The following is a 19,404-nucleotide window of genomic DNA, read 5'->3' as shown; positions in this document are numbered from 1 at the left end:
TTGAGCCATGCGTTTGTGTAGTGGTTGTTTAGTCTCCCCAATATACAGGTCTGTGCATTCCTCACTGCATTGGACCGCATACACTAGATTGCTTTTCTAGTGTTTGGGTGTGCGGTCTTTGGGGTGTACCAGCATCTGTCAAAACACAGGGATGTTATGTTTGTTGAAAATCCTCCTGAGGTTCTCTGATACTCCAGACACGTATGGAATCACAATGTTGTTGCGTTTGACCTTCTTTTCCTCCTCCCCTGTAGTTTTGTTCTTCTCGGATGTTGTGGCTGTTTTCACAAAGGTCCATTTAGGGTATCCACAGGCTGTAAGTGCCCCCTTCAGGTGGTTCTGTTCCTTCTCTCTGGCTTGGGCGCTTGTTGGTATGTTCTCTGCTCTGTGGTGCAGTGTTCTCATGACCCCTAGCTTGTGCTCCAGTGGGTGGTGTGAATCGAACAGTAGGTATTGGTCTGTGTGTGTGGGTTTTCTGTAAACACCAATCTGCAGGCTCCTGTCCTCTTCAATGTGTACAGCGCAGTCCAGGAAGGCCAAAGTGTTGTTGTGAACATCTTCTCGTGTGAACTTGATGTTACTGTCCACAGAGTTGATGTGTTCTGTGAAGGCTTGCACTTCCTGGCTTTTAATTTTGACCCAGGTGTCGTCCACATATCTGTACCAGTGGCTCGGTGCTGTTCCTCTGAAGGAGTTGAGGGCTTTGTTCTCCACTTCTTCCATGTAGATGTTTGCCACAATCGAGGATACCGGTGAGCCCATGGCACAGCCATGCTTCTGTCTGTAGAATCCTCCGTTGTACTGGAAATAGGTGGTGTTTAGACAGAGGTCGAGTAATTTACAGATCTGGTCAGGGCTGAGGCTAGTTCTGTTTTCCAGGGTGTTGTCTTGTGTTAGCCGTTTCCTAACGGTTTCTACTGCTTCTATAGTGGGGATGCAGGTGAACAAAGAAGTCACGTCATAGGATACCATGGTTTCATCTGGGTCCAGTTTTAGTCCTCGAACTTTGTTCACAAAGTCAATGGAGCTTTGGATGTGGTGAGGCGTGTTTCCCACCAAAGGAGCTAAGATGGTAGAAATGTGTTTGGCAATGTTGTAGGTGATCGAGTTAATGCTGCTGATAATCGGCCTGAGTGGGGCTCCTTCTTTGTGTATCTTGGGTAGTCCATTACATAAAGAATTCATTTTTAGTGAGGTTTTAAATACAGTTTCAGGTGAAACTGAATTGAGTTTCATAATATTACATTCAGTTTCAAGTTTATTGGAATTCAGTTTCAAACCAATAAATTCAATTTCAAATTATTCTATTCAGATTTATTTTTTCACTAAAATTATTCAAGTTAAACAATATAAATTCAAACTATTTTATTCAAATTCAGTTTTTTAATGCGATTATTCAAGTTGAGCAACTAAAATTCAGATTTAATTAATTAAAAATCAGATTCTACTGGCAAAAATATCCCATACTCCACACCATTTATCCATGTTCTATGCTTTCATTTAATTTGGTTGACAATAGAGGAACAAGATGCTGTGTCTCTGTTTTTGAAAGGCCACTCCAAACCAAGTTACCCAGGTCAAAGTTATCCAGTGTGGGTTAAAATCAAGCTAAACTGGACTTAGTTGAAGACACTTGAAGACGTTTCTCCTCACCAAACAAAGATTGACTCCAAGGGGACTAGGGCGTTTATTTGGGAGAAGTGGGACATTGTAGTTTAGAGATTATGTAAAAAATACAGAGTGGGAATGATGACAACAAACAAGGCGGATTACATAACTGACATAATTCTGTCAGGTGAGTTAAAACTCACAACATCATTAGCATCAAGTTTGCAACATCTCAAATTCTTCTGAGAAAACAAAGTTGCAGTCAGCCCTGTCACTTTCCCCGCCGATAGAGACACTGATAACTATTTATCACCATGGAATAAATATTTCAGATGTTACCAAAATACTTTTACAAGAAAGACTTCCCTGCATGTATGTACCACATCCATCTCTCTTATACTTTTTCTCTCGTCCCTGAATATTTTTCTTAGTTTTTGTTTCTATTTTTCTTAGTCTCCTCTCCTCTCCTTCATTTCTATCCAATCCACACTCTACTCTCTACTTATCCAGACCACAATACTTGAACCTTCGTGTAATTACAAAGAATGACATATCATTATGAAAGTAATCTTGATTAGAGGATTGACAAATGTTTGGATTGTAGCCAAGTTATATAAATTGTGACATGTGTCTGGAGTGTTGACTGTAGATAGAACAGTTTGTAGATATAAGCAGTGAAACATGCTGTGTGATAAATGGGTCAACGCTACACAACTCCATTGAAGATCATTAAGAAACGCGGGGAAAAGTATGTGGAAAGTGAGGGGGAGGAAAGTTGGTTCAAGAAATAGATAGCAGACCTCTTTCAACTTGTTTGACTGTGGGTATTTACTGTCCTTGCTGTGTGTGTGTGTGTGTGTGTGTGTGTGTGTGTGTGTTAGTTTTACCAACCTTGCAAGACCACTTTATCTAATAATCATGTGTCCATTTGTGTTCCAGTGTGTAACCATATATGTTTGCGTCTGCATGTACTGTGTTTTTGTTTACTACCTTCAGTCTCAGTGTGCGTGGCTTCAGGTGAAGGGCTCTCCTGGCCCCACTCTGCTACTCCATAGATTTGTACCACCAGGAGCCGCTTCAGAGGCACCAGGTCAGCATCTTTGAGGCCCATCTCCAACTTGTGAACAATGCCCCGCCCTAGCTGGCTGGTTACCACAGTAATCTGTGTTTACAGCATGAGGAAAAGGAATTGGAAGTGTGAAAACGCCCAGAAAGAGAAGGGATATCAATAACATCCTTCTGAAAAAAGAGGCATTTTATATTTTTACCCTGAACACCCTTATCATCTACAGTGAGTGCTTGAACTTTTGATTGATTTTCCTGTAACAATATACTGTATATCTGTGATGGACTGGTGACCTATCCAGGGTGTACCCCGCCTTGCGCCCGATGTCAGCTGGGATTGGCTCCAGTTCCCCCGCGACCCTGTACGCAGGAAAAGCGGTTGACGATGGATGGATGGAATATACTGTATATGGGTCAATACAAATTCTATTCAAATTGGTCTGTTAAGGATCTCCAGGTCATAGTTATCCAAGGAAGGTTAAAATCAATTGCAACTGGAGCTGGTTGAAGATACTTGAAGATGTTTCGAGACTTCTTCAGCTCTGACTGTCTGGTATAGAAACTCAGCTGTTTAACCTCTGTGGGGTCGTTGTCAAGATGATCAATACCGCTGGTTTGTTAGTGCTCCTGGCCTTGTAACGAAAGCTGTTATGGTCGTTGGAGACACCCGAGGCCAAGTCTCAACAACCATCATTGACATTCTTACTTGAGGCCAAAAGTGAACGTTTGTTAAGTTTCCTTGGAAGAGATGAAAAGACAGCATTGTGAGTGGGGGATAATAAGTAATAAGTGGGGGTGGTGATGATGTACAGTGGATAAGACATATGCCTTTGGTGTGAGAGACCCGGGTTTAATTTCCACTGTGACACATCCACCAATGTGTCCCTGAGCAAGACACTTAACCCCTAGTTGCTCCAGAGTCGTCGCCCTCTGCCGTATATAGCAATTGTAAGTCGTTTTGGATAATAGCGTCAGCTAAATGAATTAATGTAATGGATAAGTGGCTCCCCTGTTAAGCGACGGTGTCTCAACCCACATGAAAGAGGGTCCTTTATCCTTCATATGAAGTAAAACCTGAACTGAGTAGCTGGCCTTTCTGTGTTGAGCCATGTGTTTGTGTAAATGTTTAGTTTCCCCAATATCCTTGTCCGTGCATTCCTCACTGCATTGGACAGCATAAACTAGATTGCTTTCCGTCTGTTTGGGTATGCGGTCTTTAGGGTGGACTATTATCTATTTTAGCGTGTTCTTGGGTTTAAAAAACACAGGGATGTAACATTTGTTGAAAATCCACGAGTTTCTCTGATACTCCAGACACTTGTGGAATCACAGTGTTGTTGCATTCTCTTCTCTTGTGTACTCTTCTTTTCTTCATACCCTGTAGTGTTGGTGTTTTTCTTGGATCTTGTGGCTGTTTTCACAAAAACTCCATTTAGGATATCCACAGGCTACCCTCTCGTTCGACCAAGATGGCTGCCTCTGGATTACGCTCCGTAGTGCTTTTTGTGTTTTGTTAATAAACTCTTTCTGCTTCTTACCAGAGAAGAGCTCTTAAATATTGGACTTTCAACTTGTGGTGTAGCCTGGCCAGAGTGGCTAGGAAGGTGGTAGGTAGGCAGACTCAAACATCGTATGTTCGCAAAGGTGATTATTTTATTTACAGTGGTCTGCAGTACACAGATAATTCAACAATCAAACAAACAAAAATACTTAAGAAAAATAACGCATTAAACTTTTAACAACACTGACAAAAGGCACACATTCACAGCAGCACAGCCTTTCCCCCTTGGGAGAACAAATCCCACTGTTTATATAGGGTGGTCAATTCACATCCAACTGCTTCAGCCCATCCCATTCTGATGCAGGTTGATCTACTCCATAACATTAATACCTAGAAATCTCTTAACATTTGGAACTTAGTTACCAGTTCACTCTGCTCAGAGTGACTAGAAAACAGGTCATGGTTATTCACACATATATTTATAATAACCAAAAAAAACCAAAAGATACTTTCCTATAAAGAAAGAAAACCCTCTACTTGGTTTGGCCCTTGTGAGGTCATCCATGACCAACCTATTCCTATAAAACAGGAAATGCTTAGGCCGGCCCCTCCCCAAACAATATTCCTGCATGGTAGACTTACAAACAATTGTAAGTATTAACACAGGAAAACAATTAAACCATGTTTAAACTTGCAACCTAATAAAATGGAGCTGAAACTTACTTATGACTGTGTGTTTACTCTAACTTATCATATGCTTTGCTGTCGACTGTAACATAATGCCGGTTGTTTGTGTTTACAAACAACCGGCATTATGTGTTTGTGTTTACAAACAACCGGGGATAGTAAGTGGTGCACTTTTACACAAGCTATGGTAAATTACAAAAAAAATAAACACTTACATGTATAAACTAGAAGGTAATGGCCTATATAGGACAAGTGGTGAGCAAACCCACTTCGTCACACAACTGCTCACACTATTCCACCACTCTTTATTGAACCTGGAACTTTCTCGGATTTATTAGTTTGAGGAGCAGTAGTTCTGTACAATATACCGGAGACGCCAAAGGGGGAAGAGTGCTGGCGCACTGGTTAAACTGAGACAGCTGGGTTCTCACACTGCGCTCCCTTCTATCCACCGCTCTCTGGCCAACAAAATGGACAAACTGCTGCTCCTCAAAAGAACTAACTCGGACTTCTGCAGATCTGTTTTACCAAATCCTGGCTCACCAAGCCCATCCCGAACAGTGCACTTTACCTACCGGGATTTAATAACGTAACGGAGCTCACGGGAAAAACAAGGGGAGGCGGTCTCTGTTTCTATATAAACGAAGATTGGTGTACAGATGTCACAGTGTTGAAGAAATCATGCAGCCCTCACTTAGAGACATTCATAAACTGTAAACCTTTTTATTCACGGCGGAAGTTTTCATCGTTTGTTCTGGTCACCGTTTACATTCCACCTCAGGCCTGTGTTAGTGAGGCGTTACTACACCTGGCTGACCAGATAACTAATGTGGAGAAAAAACATCCAGACTCCCTGCTCATTGTTCTTGGGGACTTTAACAGAGAAAACCTCAGCCGTTAACTTCAAAAGTACTGACAGTATATTAAGTGTCCCACCAGGGACACTAACATACTGGACCACTGCTACACAACATTAAAGGACGCCTATCACTCTGTTCCCTGTGCAGCCTTGGGACTCTCTGATCACTGTCTGGTTCATCTTATCCCAACATACAGGCAGAAATTGAAATCTGCTAAACCTGTTGTAAAGAGTGTGAAAAGATGGACCAGCAAGTCAAAGGTGGATTTACAGGCCTGCTTTGACTGTACTGACTGGAGTGTTTTTGAGGCTGCAGCCACTGACATGGATGAACTGACACTGTGACATCTTACATTAGTTTTTGTGAGGACGTGTGTGTGCCAAAACAACAACCAAAAAACCCCGGTTCACAGCGAAACTCAGGCAGCTTCATCAGACCAAAGAGGAGGCCTTCAGAAGTGGGAACAGAGTCCTGTATAACCAGGCCAGGGACACGCTGACTAAAGAGGTCATAGCAGCAAAGAGGAGCTACGCTGAAAAGCTAGAAAACAGCTTTGTTTCTTGGGCAGTCCGTATATACATGGAATGGCTTCTCCAGGATACAAACGGTAATATTGTTCATCATGGGTGATGATGTTTTCTTTCTGGAGGTGTTATTCTAAATATTCTATGGCCTTTTTTTAGTATCCGCTGCTGGGGTCTCGCCTCAGTGTCTCATATGTGTTCGTGTCCGTGAGTAGTATGTTGATCCTGGTCTGGTAGTTCGCGGTGTTTAGGACTACAGTGCATCTTCCCTTATCAGCAAGTAGGATAGTGATGTTTTAATCTTTGGTCAGTGATGTCACAGCCTTCCTTTCTTATTATCTGTGTTTTTCTAAATAGTAGTGTCTATTCCAGTTGTTTCTTCTATACGATTAATGTGATTTGACAGAATTTTTCATATTTTCTTGTAATTATCTTAATGTCTTTTTATGTATTTACCCTTTCAATAGAAGCATGCTTCATCCCCTATGTGAGAGTATCAGAATGTGTTACCAGCTCTACTTTATAATTTGTTACTTGACAACCCCTGACGAAGATCTCTGTTAGATTGAAAGGTTGCTCTGCAAAATTAAATTTCCTGGGATCTATCAGTACAGTGTGCAGATCTTTTGTCTGACTTTTGCCTTCAGTTTGTTTTTGACCCAGCACACGTGTGCGCTCTCGTTACGTTTCCTCATGTCGTGCCACCTCTCCATGACAGCAGACTCTTTGCCCCGCCTTTGAGTTAATTCAAAACACCTAAAACACTTTTTCCTTCATATGTGGTTGCATTCAAATTTGGTCTTTTGAAGCATACCTAAAATGTATTTGAAATTTGGTTTCAGAAACCAAGGCAGCAATTTTTTTGTTGTTCTATGCCAGAAAATAAGGTAAATTTAGAGAGCCATAATCAGATTGCATATCAGACTGAAGAAGAGAACAAATGCACAGCCATGGAGGGTAACACTGTTGCAATTTTCCAACAACATAAAACAACATAACCAGGTTTTATTTCACTACTATTAAGCCACATAGCTGTTCCTCCCGACAGCTCACTTCTGAAATGTTACAACTGGCGTTATGAAATATAGAGTTCATGTTTTAAGCTGTCTTATCTTCAGAAGAAAGGGCCACAACATTACCACAGCAAGGCATTCTTTGCGTCTGTTGTGTTTCTGTTGTACTTGAGGGACATGACATAATGTAAATTACTGTTACTAAATTAAACACATGATCTCAAAACCACTGACCACTAAAGCAAACTCCCACCCAAACAGAAAAGTGGCATACCATCTGTGATAATGACACAACTCTTCACTTACACATCCTGAGTTTCAGGAGAAAAAACACAGCTTTAACTGCCCTCTTGCCTTATGATCTGCAAAAAGTAATGTTTGCTACAACTGAGCTATCATTATGTCACACGGCATGGCATTATGAATGAACACAACTGCTGGTAATGCACTGTAAAATGTTCACTAATAGATTATTTTTTGATAATGAAGATTTTAGCTGTATATTTGCTCAAAAGACAGCATCTTAAAATAGGTAGTCTCTATGTCTGATGATGGAAGGAGATGAAAATAGTTTTCGGTGGCATTTACATGCCTAATGAGGGAAAACAGATAAGCTAATGTTAGGCTGATGCTGAGCACCCCATTAAATCGCATTAACAGTAGCACCAATAATGATTATTATAATGGGATTATTGACGGGTTCTGCTCTCTGCTTCCTGCTGTTTGGCCAAAAGAAGAATCTGCTGTTGAAACCTGATGCACATCATAGAGGACAACACACACACACACACATACACACACACACACACACAGACACACAGGGCAGTATCTCTGCTTAGTGTCTTTCTGTTTCCTAATAGTGCTATTCATATCTGCTGCTGTCGGAAACAGTGGGTCTTAGTGTAATAATCTGTCCAGAGCTTCCTAATAAAACTGGTTGGATTTGAGAAATCCTCACCAACAACCCAGAGCCTTGTACCCAGAGGACATGTTGTTCAAATTTAACAAGAACAACAGTGACTGGCTCATTTCTCAATAGGCTCCCCCCATATGTCCAACATTTAAATCTAACAAATGAGATACTTTCAGTAATGTCAGCTAATAGTTTTATTCCCCTAAACCGTCATTAGCTGACATCTAAGTTGTATTTGTGTCTCAAGTTTTGAGTCTGGAACATTTACGAATATTAACCCAAAGCTGGTTCCGAGCAACATAAATAGGAATGAATAGTCCTATTACAGTAAATGTGCTACATCAAAGTGATAGCTACAATCTTCTATTGATGTCAACAATTCCATCCCCTTGAGTCATAATGAAGCAATGTAAATCAGCAAGTGGAAACAAATTAGACAAGGATTTGCCTTGAAACTATTTGAACATAGCCTGTACAAAAGTGGGTACTACACAAAAAGGAAAGTGATTTAAACACTTTGTGATAGCGGATTGGATGTTCTAGCTGGAAGGCACTGAAAACTACTGAAGCTTTACTGATGTCATTTTTACAACTCGTCCTAGACAGATGGCTCAGCAGCAGATGAATGGAGCCCATTTACTTCATTTGAAACGTACATGAGCTGGTTTTGAGTGGACTGTTGGATACAAGATATGAAGAGTTCCCATCCACTAAAATGGACTGTTAACAAATAATTTATTAAGCTTTTAAAAATGCAAATTAGATTCCTAATTCAATATGTTTTTGCAGCTGCTAAATACACTGAATTGGGCCTGAAGAGCGCTCATTTAACAGCTATAAGTGGAGCCTCTTCCCTACATTTGCATTAAGTGCAAAGCTTGAATATCAAAGAGGTCTATTCAGTCTGAGCTAGACTGCAGCTGAGGAGATGCTCCTTCATAATGGACATGGAAAGACAGAAACAGCCACATTTTTTGTGGAAATTACTTCATATACAATAAGGTTGTGCAAAACTGGTTGGTTACTGCATGTTATGATTAAACCTATCTAACACTCAGTTCAGTTCTCTGCCTCTGCAGTTGAGGAAAGTCATATGGGGATGTAGCTCAGTGGTAGAGTGCATACTTTGCATGTAAGAGGTCCTGGTTCAATCCCCAGCATTTCCATGTGTTGTTATTATAGTGCTGGTAACTGGAAGTGATCATTGCTGAAGCGTTACGTTTCTTATAAATCCAACAAAGGTTGAGGTCAAGAGCAAATGGACTTGGTTGAAGATACTAGAAGACGTTTCGTCCCTTATCCAAGAGACTTCTTCAGTGCACTTTCTGTTGGACTGGAAAGTAATAAGTTATCAGCTGGTTTCTGTGTCTTGTGTTGTTGTGCTTGCTTCATGTTTGCCTGTGTTAGCAAACTTGAGCAAAATGAGCCACAGACAGAGGTTTAGCTGATAGCTAACAGTTATTAATCTCGAGTTGATGTTGCTTACCCCAGACTCACACAGGTGGTATGTGTGCCGCATTACAGTTGCGCCACGGTTTTGACCTGTCCTCAGCCCGGCGTCCCCACGTTGTTGACTTGTTGTTTATTTGTCATTTGGTGTGCTTCTACAACCGATCACAGCGCTCTGTGAACCGTTTTCCCCCAGTTCCCTGCAGGGCTGAATTTCACACATGGAGTATTTCAGAATAAGAATGTTGCCTGCCTGATTTTGCTGAATTGTTTAGATTTAGTTGATTTGGTAAGTTGTCCTTGATTTTTGTGCTTCTACCATGGTTAAGAAGGCTATATTGTTAAATTGTTTTAAACTGTTTTAACTGTGTTTATTGTTGATATACGATCGGGAGTGTGTACATGGTATTTTATTTTGAAAATCGACCGCATTCTCTTTGCCGTTTCTGTGTCTGACTTCCTGCCCGGCTCATCTGCTCGGTGCTCCTTGACGCGTCTTCTGTCAAAAATAGACCAGCTGCCTATTCTTCGCGCAGCGAAGCGGAGAGCCGCTTCTGGGACGCGCTGTGATGCTTCTGGTGTGAGCAAAAGCATTGACTAGAATGGCAGCAAATTGCTCCGGCGCTACACTGAACTGAATGGACCGTTGCACTACATTCAGCAAATTCCTTGGTAATGTTTCCATTTAGATTGCGATCTTTAGAAAAATGAAAACACTAGAGCAAACATCCATCCATCCATCGTCAGCCGCTTATCCTGCGTACAGGGTCGCTGGGGGGCTGGAGCTTATCCCAGCTGACATTGGGCGAAAGGCGGGGTACACCCTGGACAGGTTGCCAGTCCATCGCAGGGTGACTAGAGCAAACATGTCGTTTTGAAAACTATCTGGCCAACTGTGTTAGGGGCCCTTAAAGAAAGCAGTCGGCTCTCAACTTTTGTTGTAGAGGGTAAGGCAGCTTTGGCAGGGGATGTAGCTCAGTGGTAGAGCGCATGCTTCGCATGTATGAGGTCCTGGGTTCAATCCCCAGCATCTCCACTTCTTGTGGCACTATGATGCACAGAGTTCAGACTTTGTACAGCATTAACCACAGAGTTCTTTGTTAAAGCCTTCCTTCACCTATAAGGAAGAAGCAGAGCATTGTTGACCTCTGGAAAATGATAATTCACTGAAAAGCCTTGGCACAGAAGCTTAAACACTTGACCACTTCAAAGAGCACTTTTTATGTGTAGTTTTTCCTCAGCTCTTAAATGCATTTGTTACTCACACTGGACTTCCACTGTCCAATGGCAACAATGCTGCCCCCTTCTCTGTTTTAATGCAGGTTGTTTTGGGGTCTGAATACCTGCTAACCGAAAACATCCTTAAAGGAAGCAGTCAGCTCTCAACATTTGTAGTAGAGGGTAAGGATGAAAATGCACTGTGAGGGGATGTAGCTCAGTGGTAGAGTGCATGCTTTGCATGTATGAGGTCCTGGGTTTGATCCCCAGCATCACCACTTCTAGTTATAGAGCTGGTAACTGGAAGTGATCATTGCTGAAGCGTTTCGTTGTTCTTTACCGACCATTCAAATTCATCAATTTTCCTATTGTTTCCATCGTTCTGAAAAGTAGCCGGCTCATTTTAACAGTGGGGAGATGTAGCTCAGTGATAGAATGTGTGCTTTGCATGTTGGAGGTCCTGGGTTTAATTCCCAGCATCACTTGTTCTTATGCCGCAGTTGAAGCAGTACTTAACGTTAAGCTTTGTGACATGAAATGTGCAGACCGGTGAGTGAATGACATTTGCTTTCAGCACTGTATTCAAAAACAGTTGGAAATCCTCCTAAAACACACCAAATTTGATTTTATTTACACCAGTATTATTTCAGCCTGTGATAGGCTAATTCTGCAGCCATTTACAGTCAACCTGAGATGCATGTCTTTTTAAAAGTCCATCGGGATGATTCACAAGTCTCTTTTGTTTTGCTTTTGTTAGTTTCTGTACAAATTTATTGTGAGGGGCAACATGAGTGCCGTTTCTTCTATACGCACAATTTGCAGATAAAAACCAAGGTAACCAAATTTTACCCCACATAAATGCAGCTAACTGAAAAATACCAACAACTTATTTTGTTTAAAATATGTTTTTTTTTAAAAATCATTTTCTTGTCATGTTTGTTGTGCATGTAGAGAGTATATCTTTGCTCACCTCGACAGACGTATTGTTGCTGGCCTGGTTGCCAGTACTAGTATGTCTGATGTATTGTTTAAACTGCTGCAGACTGTCCAGCACGGCCTGTCGCAGATGCTCGCCTCCTCTGGCTGCTCCTCTGATGCAACCTTCACCTGGAATGGACCTCAGCTCCTCCACACATGAACGTAGCCTGGCCAGGTTACCACGAACCTGCTAGAAATAGAGAAGGACAGAGAAGAAAGAGGAATTTATGTGAGAGATAAAGTGGGAAGGGAAGAGGGGTGAGAGGAGGAACGAGAGAAAGCATTGACAGCTCTTAGAAACTCTTCACCTTCATCTATCTTACCACAAAGGGCAGAAGACATTCCTGCTGCCTGCTGACGGCATACAGGCTCAGTAGTGGTATCCTACAGGGTCCATCCAGACTACAGGCCAGGGACAGGAAGTTATCCAGAGCATCACAGAGCACCGTACAGGTGTCTGACCACCAGGGTGGCAGTGCCTCCACGATCAGGACCCTGGCAGGTTGCCGTGGAAACGAGGAAGACCAGTAAACCAAGTTGCCAGAATTGGAGGAACCTGCTGGCCTCTTTCTGTTGTCCATTGACATCTAAAAGCAACAAACACAAAATACTACAGCCTTCAATAATGGAGTAAAAGCTTTTAAGGGAACATTTTATTCCAATGATGCGTATGACGTATTCTGCCCTTAAGGTTATCTCTTACATGTCATGTTTTGTTAGAAAAAAGTCCTACTTTCACATGTCAAAATGCAGCACCCCTCTCACCCATTCATTAATTACCAAAATAAGCAAAAAGAAAACATGGACATAATGACAGACCATAGCCCTGTAATGATAATCACCCCATGCAGTCAACAACAGTAAAGTACATTAGCTGCAGTTACACTCATGAGCAGTAAGCACCGCTGTGAATGAATGAATAAAATAGTCTATGATAAACATGGAAAATTATGTAAGAATCTAGGTTATAAATGGTTCGGTTTTAACATAACTCAGGGGTTTTCCTGATTTCTGAGGAGCTAATGTGAAAAAGTGACTACTAAAGTAGGTTTTGTGCAATAATGAAATGGGATATTTCGTGGCTGAAAATGAGAGCTAAATGATGCACTGGCAGAAGTCCACTAAAACAGACAATGCAGCCTTACACTGTTAAGATGCAAGGACCAGACTATAACCGAAACGATCCCTGCGGGGAAAACACAGCAGAAGAAAGAAAACTGATCACATCAAGCATGTTGGAATACAGGGAAATGTTTTAATTTTCCTAGAGCCCAAGGTGACATCTTCCAATTGCTTGTTTTATACTGGCACATCAGTCCAAAGTCCAAAGATATTTAATTTACAATGATCTAAAAGAGCTTTTGATTTGTGTCTTTGATAAACAGTTTGCCTATATCCACGTGTTTCAGTGACCTATTTACAGCTTCAAAAGCCTCATCTGATGGAAGGGGCCCCATGTGAGTCTGTCAAAAGGCAAGAGTCAGTCATACAATACAGAGAATATGGCAAGGGGGACGGAGAGCGGAAAAACCCTCATCCTTCACAGAGTCGATCACACGGTCTGAAACCTCGTCATCATCATTAACATTTACCATATGCCTGTGTGAATCTTTATTGTGTCCAACCACTAGCATTATCATTACTGAACTACCCTTATTTAGCAACCTCAATGAGCTCATATTCTGACAGACTTCTGTACAATTAGTCATTTTATTTCCACACCTCTGTGGGCGAGAACAGGCAAGACCACAGAGTGCGAGGAAAATGCTGAAATATGAAATAAGGAGATACAATGATACACGTTTTGGGAGCTTTTTGTTATAACTGCTACTGTTATATAGCTGCTTTGAGGACCAAGTCATACAGATAATAGACTCAAATGCAAAGTTTAGGCAAAGATTAAGCCATTAGTTTATCGAAAGTTGATGAAAAATTACTTCAACCATAAATGCATTCACAACATTCACTGCTCACTGCTTCTGAAATATAAAGATTTAGATTTTATTACTGTAAATTGAATATATTTTGCCATTTCTTACCTTTTATAGAATAAATTATACAAACATTAAAAAAAACATATTCATCAATTATGGAAATAGTGTTTACTTGCAGCCGTAGACCTAACCATCTTAAAGCAAAATACCTTCGATTATCTAATCCAATACCTGTGCACAACTATTTGTGTATATTTATTCCCAGCTCAACTACTTTAAAACAGGCTGGAACTGGAGATATAAATAGAATAAACACAAGCAAAATGATTTAATGAGCCCCGTGTCCAAGGTTTGGGTACCACATTTCTAAGGACTTACAGAAGACAAATCCTGTTGTGTATCTGAGTGATGAATTCATTTAAAGACGGATGGAGTATTTCAACTTCCTGTCATCATGTTGCCATAAATCTGCCACTAGGCCTGCCTTACATCATTTGTCTGTCACAGGATTTGCACACACACAAAGACTAATGGACCAAAAGCACCACACCAGATGTAAACTCAAAGTAGAGGCAGAAACAACATCACGTCCTATGGAAAACACCCCAAGGCCTGGACTACTCTTATCAGAGCAAAAGCCATTGACAGAACTAATCCCTTCCGATCGAAAGCTGAGCTCTGAGCACTCTTTATCACCCGTGCTCTTAAATCCACTGTCCTGAAACCCTGCTCTGTTATTATGTTCACAGAGAAGTGCTAGTTTACCAGTAATAGAGGGCATATTGTGTTAAAGTGTGTGCGCCGTTTGATCTTCTGCCCTTCTCATCTGTCTCTGACTCAGTTCTTCTCTTCTAATCCAAATTCTGTCCTTCTCACCATCCAGATCGCACATCTTTCACCCAACCTTTGATCTTGCATCATCTCTTACACCTCTCTCTCTCTCTCTGTGTTAACATATATAAATGCAATCTAATTACCTAAATAATACAGCTTCTGTTTGCCACACCCTTATTGGGTTGGTGTTTGTTCAGATGAAGTCATTCACTGGCATACTGTAAAGCACATGTATGTGTAATGAGCCACACTGGCATCAAAATTAAGTTATATTAAAGTTTGAAAAAGTGTAACACAACAGTGTCTTACATGAATGAAAACAAAAAGAGCAGCAAAAAAATTTAAGAGGTAACGTAAGAGGTAGTTACAGCAAAGCACCTGACATGCTGCCAGACCTGAATAAAGTTATAGTGACAAAAATATTAACACTAAGTGGCAAGAAATATTACTATGTAATAGTACTGAAAGCTAAATAGTATATAAAAACATTTAGATTACATTAAATCAACCTCATCAGAAGTTAGCTATGTTTCTTTCAATTTTTAGCTGAGTTTAGCTAGCTTAAATTACAGTATAGCCGACTTTAGCTAGCTGTTACCTTAGCTGGGTTAAGTTCCTCCTCAGTTGGCTTCTGGAATAGTGATATAAAAGTAAATACTGAAACAGTATCCACAGAAAGGTCTGACAAGCAAAACAACAAACTTTATCTGCTAACTAGACAAATACCTAACAAGTTAAATGAACAGTTTCCTAGCTAGCTTGTAGCTAGCACTAACAGAAGTGGCTAAGTAAAAAAAGTCAGAAGCAGCTTTTGTCTGCTGCCTCTGCTCTGCCTGCTCAGTGGCGCCAGGACCATCATGCCAAAGATTATACATTAGTAAGATGCATCACTCAACAGCTTAAATTACTTTGTAAATATCGTAAAAATTTAAGTTAAACACACAATTTCCAGCTTGCTTTGACTAATTACTGCTGAATAAAAACAATTATGTTGTAAATTAAAAAAAAAAAAGTGTTATTTTATATTATATTATTATATATATTTTTTATATTAACATACATTTAAAATGTTCTTTGAATAACTTAAACATTTAGTCTATTATATAATTTAGTTATTTGATGACTGATCATTCTGTTCCAGCTTCTCAGATGTGAGATTCTTCTGCATTTCCTTGTCTGACATTATAGTAAACTGAATATCTTTAGGGTTTTTGACTGTTAAGAAATATGAAGACATCACCTTGGCCTCTAAAACTTGTGATGAACTTGTGTCTCTATATTATGATATTTTATGGCCCAAATGAACAAATTAGTTGTGGAAATAATTGGCTGAATAATAAATTGTTAAATACACATTACAGCCCTATTTTATAGTTTCATTTATTGAAGGACTTTCTTTGTAACCAGGCAGATAAAGGCAAAGCAATGTGGAAACAGTTTTGGACTGCACATGTTAAGAAAACTGTGTTTTTAAAATTAAGTAGTATACACAAGGATGTCTTGAGCATCTGTTGCCTGCACATAGACAAAGACAGAAAATCACCACAACACAAAGTAAGGCACTGCTTCTCTCTTGATGTTTGAAAGGGAAAATCCACATATGTTTTTAGAAATCTGAAGTTCATTCAAAACTTTTTCATGTTGTCCTGTCCTTCTTCAATGTTTATTTCCATTCATCATTTAGATGAATAGAGAAAAAGATAAATGAGAGGCCAAGAGCAGGAACCCAGGGACAGAATAAAAGAGTGATATGGAAATTTGTTCCTGATGCGTGGACTGCTCGATTCAAGTTTTCTAGTTTGTCAGCGCTGGTGTGTTGGTGGATTGGTGTGTGTGTTTGTGTGTGAGACCTTCCAAGCCCTAAAGGTACAATCAAGATATGAAAGGAATTGGCGATGGGGGAAATTATTTTGGATTTGTGTGTGTGTGTGTGTGTGTGTGTGTGTGTGGTGTATGAAGGGGTTTTGTTAAGTGCTGTGGCCTGTGTAAGAGGCTTTGGTGAATGCTGGGTTGTGAAATGAGAGATGACTGATGCGCAGCCACATCACTTTTTGTCTTTCTCTCTCTCTGTGTCTCTGTCTTTTACACACACACACACACACACACACACACACACACACACAACATATTACTTTGCGATTGACATGAAGCGATGAGGAACATGTACATCTGTTTAATGGAGATAAGACGAGGTTTTCATGTGAGAAAAAAAAAAACAACTAACTTCTGCCAACTCTCTGTACCTGGCAAAATCATTTCCAGATGAATCTGTGCCCGGTGGAAGTCCTGATTTAAAAGCACAGCCTGTACATGTGTGAGTGTGCCTGTGAGTGTGTGTGTCACCAGGGCTTAATGTTGCGGTTGGGCGGTGGCTGAGGATTTTCAGAACAGAAATTTCTCTTCCCCAAATCTGATTCTTAAAGGCACTGGCAGTTCCCCATCTCGCCGTCCTCCCTTCTTTACTTCCTTCCTTTGTGGTTAAACTGTTCATCGTGTCCACACGCACCTGTTCCCCTCTCACAGTTTTTCTCTTTCTTTCATTCTCCTCTCACTCCTCCTCCTCCCACCTGCCTGTCAGTGCTTGACGCTCTAATTTTATCTCTAATGTATATGCCATGCATTCGATTAACCCAGGAATGCATTGATTTCACTCTGACGATCTTCAACTAAGACCGATGGTGAGCTTTCATTCTCAAGTATGAAGGCCCATGTAAAGGGATTAGGTGCACCGATATGATTGGAGCTTAAGCGCTCTTACGCACACACACACACTTACAAACACACACACGTAATAAAATACACATGTGCTTCCTAATTTAGTTGTGAAAAACACACATACTTCTAGGTCAATAGGAGCTTTGCGACAGTGTACTAATCCGCTATGCCTTTTTGATTTACTCAGAGGGATTGGGGGAAAGTTTGCCCAGTAGTTTTAATACTTATTTTGCACACTAGTTGCTTTTTTCAATCCAGTGTGGCTCTTGCACAGTTTATACTTTTACTTCTGGGATCAGTTTTATTCACTGTTTGATGGAGGTTAAATCAATGTTAAGTCGGTTGTTTTAAGTTGTTTGCTGCCTTGAGGAATTTTGGTTAAATTCCCTAAAATAGAAACAGGAGCATGAAATTAGAAAATCCCCTCAGCATATCCTAGTAGTTTATTTGAGGAGGGTCAAATGGAAGCAGAAACTTCATGACTTAAATTTTTAATGAGCAGACAATAGAGCTGTGTCCAATGTCATTATTTTGTTGCTAGTCACTCTTATTACACCTGTTTTCTTTCTTAATTCACATCATTGTTTTGCTCATCTGCTTATAAATCCCCATCGCTAATATATGCCTATATTTTTATATAGCTTACAGACAATTTATCTTTAAGGAATAGTTTAGAATCCCTTAGAATAATTTTATGTTTAATCCATACAAAAAGTGTAAAAAGTTGTGGTTTTTACATGGGGTTAGTGTGAAAACAAACGAGCTATAACATGTTAGTTAGTTACCCATATCCACACTGCTTATTACACGTTTACTATGACCATTATGTCCATGCACAAGTAAAAATGAATTGTGAAAATTGCTTGTTTACAGTATAGCACAGTACACCTCTGATGCATCCGTCCTCACAAGAGACCTGACGTCCACTGAACATACTGCAAGTATTTGCTTGCTAGGTTCTGTAGTCAGGGCCAATAAAATCTCACAATGCAGATTCAGAGATTTATTTTATTTATGTTGAAAACTAGACTGTACCCCTTGAGGGAAAAAAAGACAGGAGGAAAGTGTTCACCATTCTGAATCATGTGATAGAGCAGCTACAGCAGCCCTGATGAGTGAATGAGAATATAAAGATATCTGCCAGAAATGCACAGCAGGGTGTTGTATATTGCCACTTAAGAGTAGCTAAATTCTACCTGACAAGAAAAACACAAGCGTAAGCATGCCAAAAACTGTGTGGAAAAGGATTTACCTGAAACACCACCAAGGCATTTAACCTCAGCAGAAAAAAGCAACTGACTTGATGCTTTGTCAGACGCTCTCTTTTTGCTGCACTGAAATGCCTTATTTGAAATTCTTTATTTAAGTGTAACTGTTGAGTTCATTAATTATATATTACTACTGCTGGCAGCTCTGAGGGGCGTCTTTTTAAGAACAATTTAATCAGACACTGTCATTGCTGTCTCCAGAGCAAAATTATTTCTTGAAATTATATTTTCCTCTCTTTAAAAATATTCCAAGCTTTAAATTTTGGTAGCTTGAACCCTTGAGTTCTGAAAAAGGAAAATGTTCAAAGTAGCTAAATCTGCTGGGACTCAGAAGTACAAATAGGGACAAACCACTGTTCTTTTATCCACATAAGACCCATTTCGGAGCCAATCCTTTCCTATTGTTACAGAGGATCTGTTTGGGTCGTAATGTAATGGTGAGTATTATGGGAATTGTTGCTTTCGGAAGTTTGTGTGTGTGTTTTGGGCTTAGTGATGGTAAGCATTAATACTTTAAGTGTTCGTCCTAATCTGGGTGGGAAAATGACTGCACTGGAATGCTTTTTTGCCAAGTGTGTGTGTGTGTGTGTGTGTGTGTGTGTGTGTGTGATTGTGTAGATTCATGTACACGTGAAGCAAGGCTTTGTACGTCAGCGCACAAAGCCAAACCTGTTTACTGTGGTTTCTGTGTTTACTGCTTCTACAGAGTATAATAGAACAGAACAGGGCTGAAGTAGCTAAAAGGGTGGATGGATATAATGGTCAGTTACCTTGATGGGAGTGTTTTACAGTAAGAGGATGGGTGCAGACCCTTTATGACCTAATGGCCTTGTGAGA

At 40.3% G+C, this 19,404-nt stretch overlaps 1 protein-coding gene and 2 non-coding genes across 4 annotated transcripts in view; 2 read left to right on the top strand and 1 right to left on the bottom strand.

Annotated features, from left to right (window-relative positions):
• The window catches only part of LOC123980006 (meiosis 1 associated protein), a 73,442-nt gene extending 58,023 nt beyond the window's left edge, over positions 1 to 15,419 (bottom strand). For both annotated transcript variants that reach the window (XM_046064119.1, XM_046064120.1), the window contains exons 1-4: positions 15,183 to 15,419; positions 12,140 to 12,403; positions 11,809 to 12,006; positions 2,599 to 2,770 (exon numbers count right to left, since the gene is read on the bottom strand). In XM_046064119.1, coding sequence (XP_045920075.1) covers positions 2,599 to 2,770; positions 11,809 to 12,006; positions 12,140 to 12,403 — 634 coding nt within the window. In that variant the 5' untranslated portion in view covers positions 15,183 to 15,419. The remainder of the gene's footprint in view (positions 1 to 2,598; positions 2,771 to 11,808; positions 12,007 to 12,139; positions 12,404 to 15,182) is intronic.
• Positions 10,585 to 10,656, top strand: trnaa-cgc. Its single transcript has one exon. It is a non-coding gene; the product is annotated as a tRNA-Ala (tRNA).
• Positions 11,045 to 11,116, top strand: trnaa-ugc. Its single transcript has one exon. It is a non-coding gene; the product is annotated as a tRNA-Ala (tRNA).
• Positions 15,420 to 19,404: the final 3,985 nt, after the last annotated feature.

The sequence above is a fragment of the Micropterus dolomieu genome, linkage group LG12 (assembly GCF_021292245.1).
Source record: "Micropterus dolomieu isolate WLL.071019.BEF.003 ecotype Adirondacks linkage group LG12, ASM2129224v1, whole genome shotgun sequence".
Classification (NCBI taxonomy): Eukaryota; Metazoa; Chordata; class Actinopteri; order Centrarchiformes; family Centrarchidae; genus Micropterus; species Micropterus dolomieu.
Note: the sequence above shows the minus strand (reverse complement) of the source record. Positions and strands in the feature narration are given on the sequence as shown.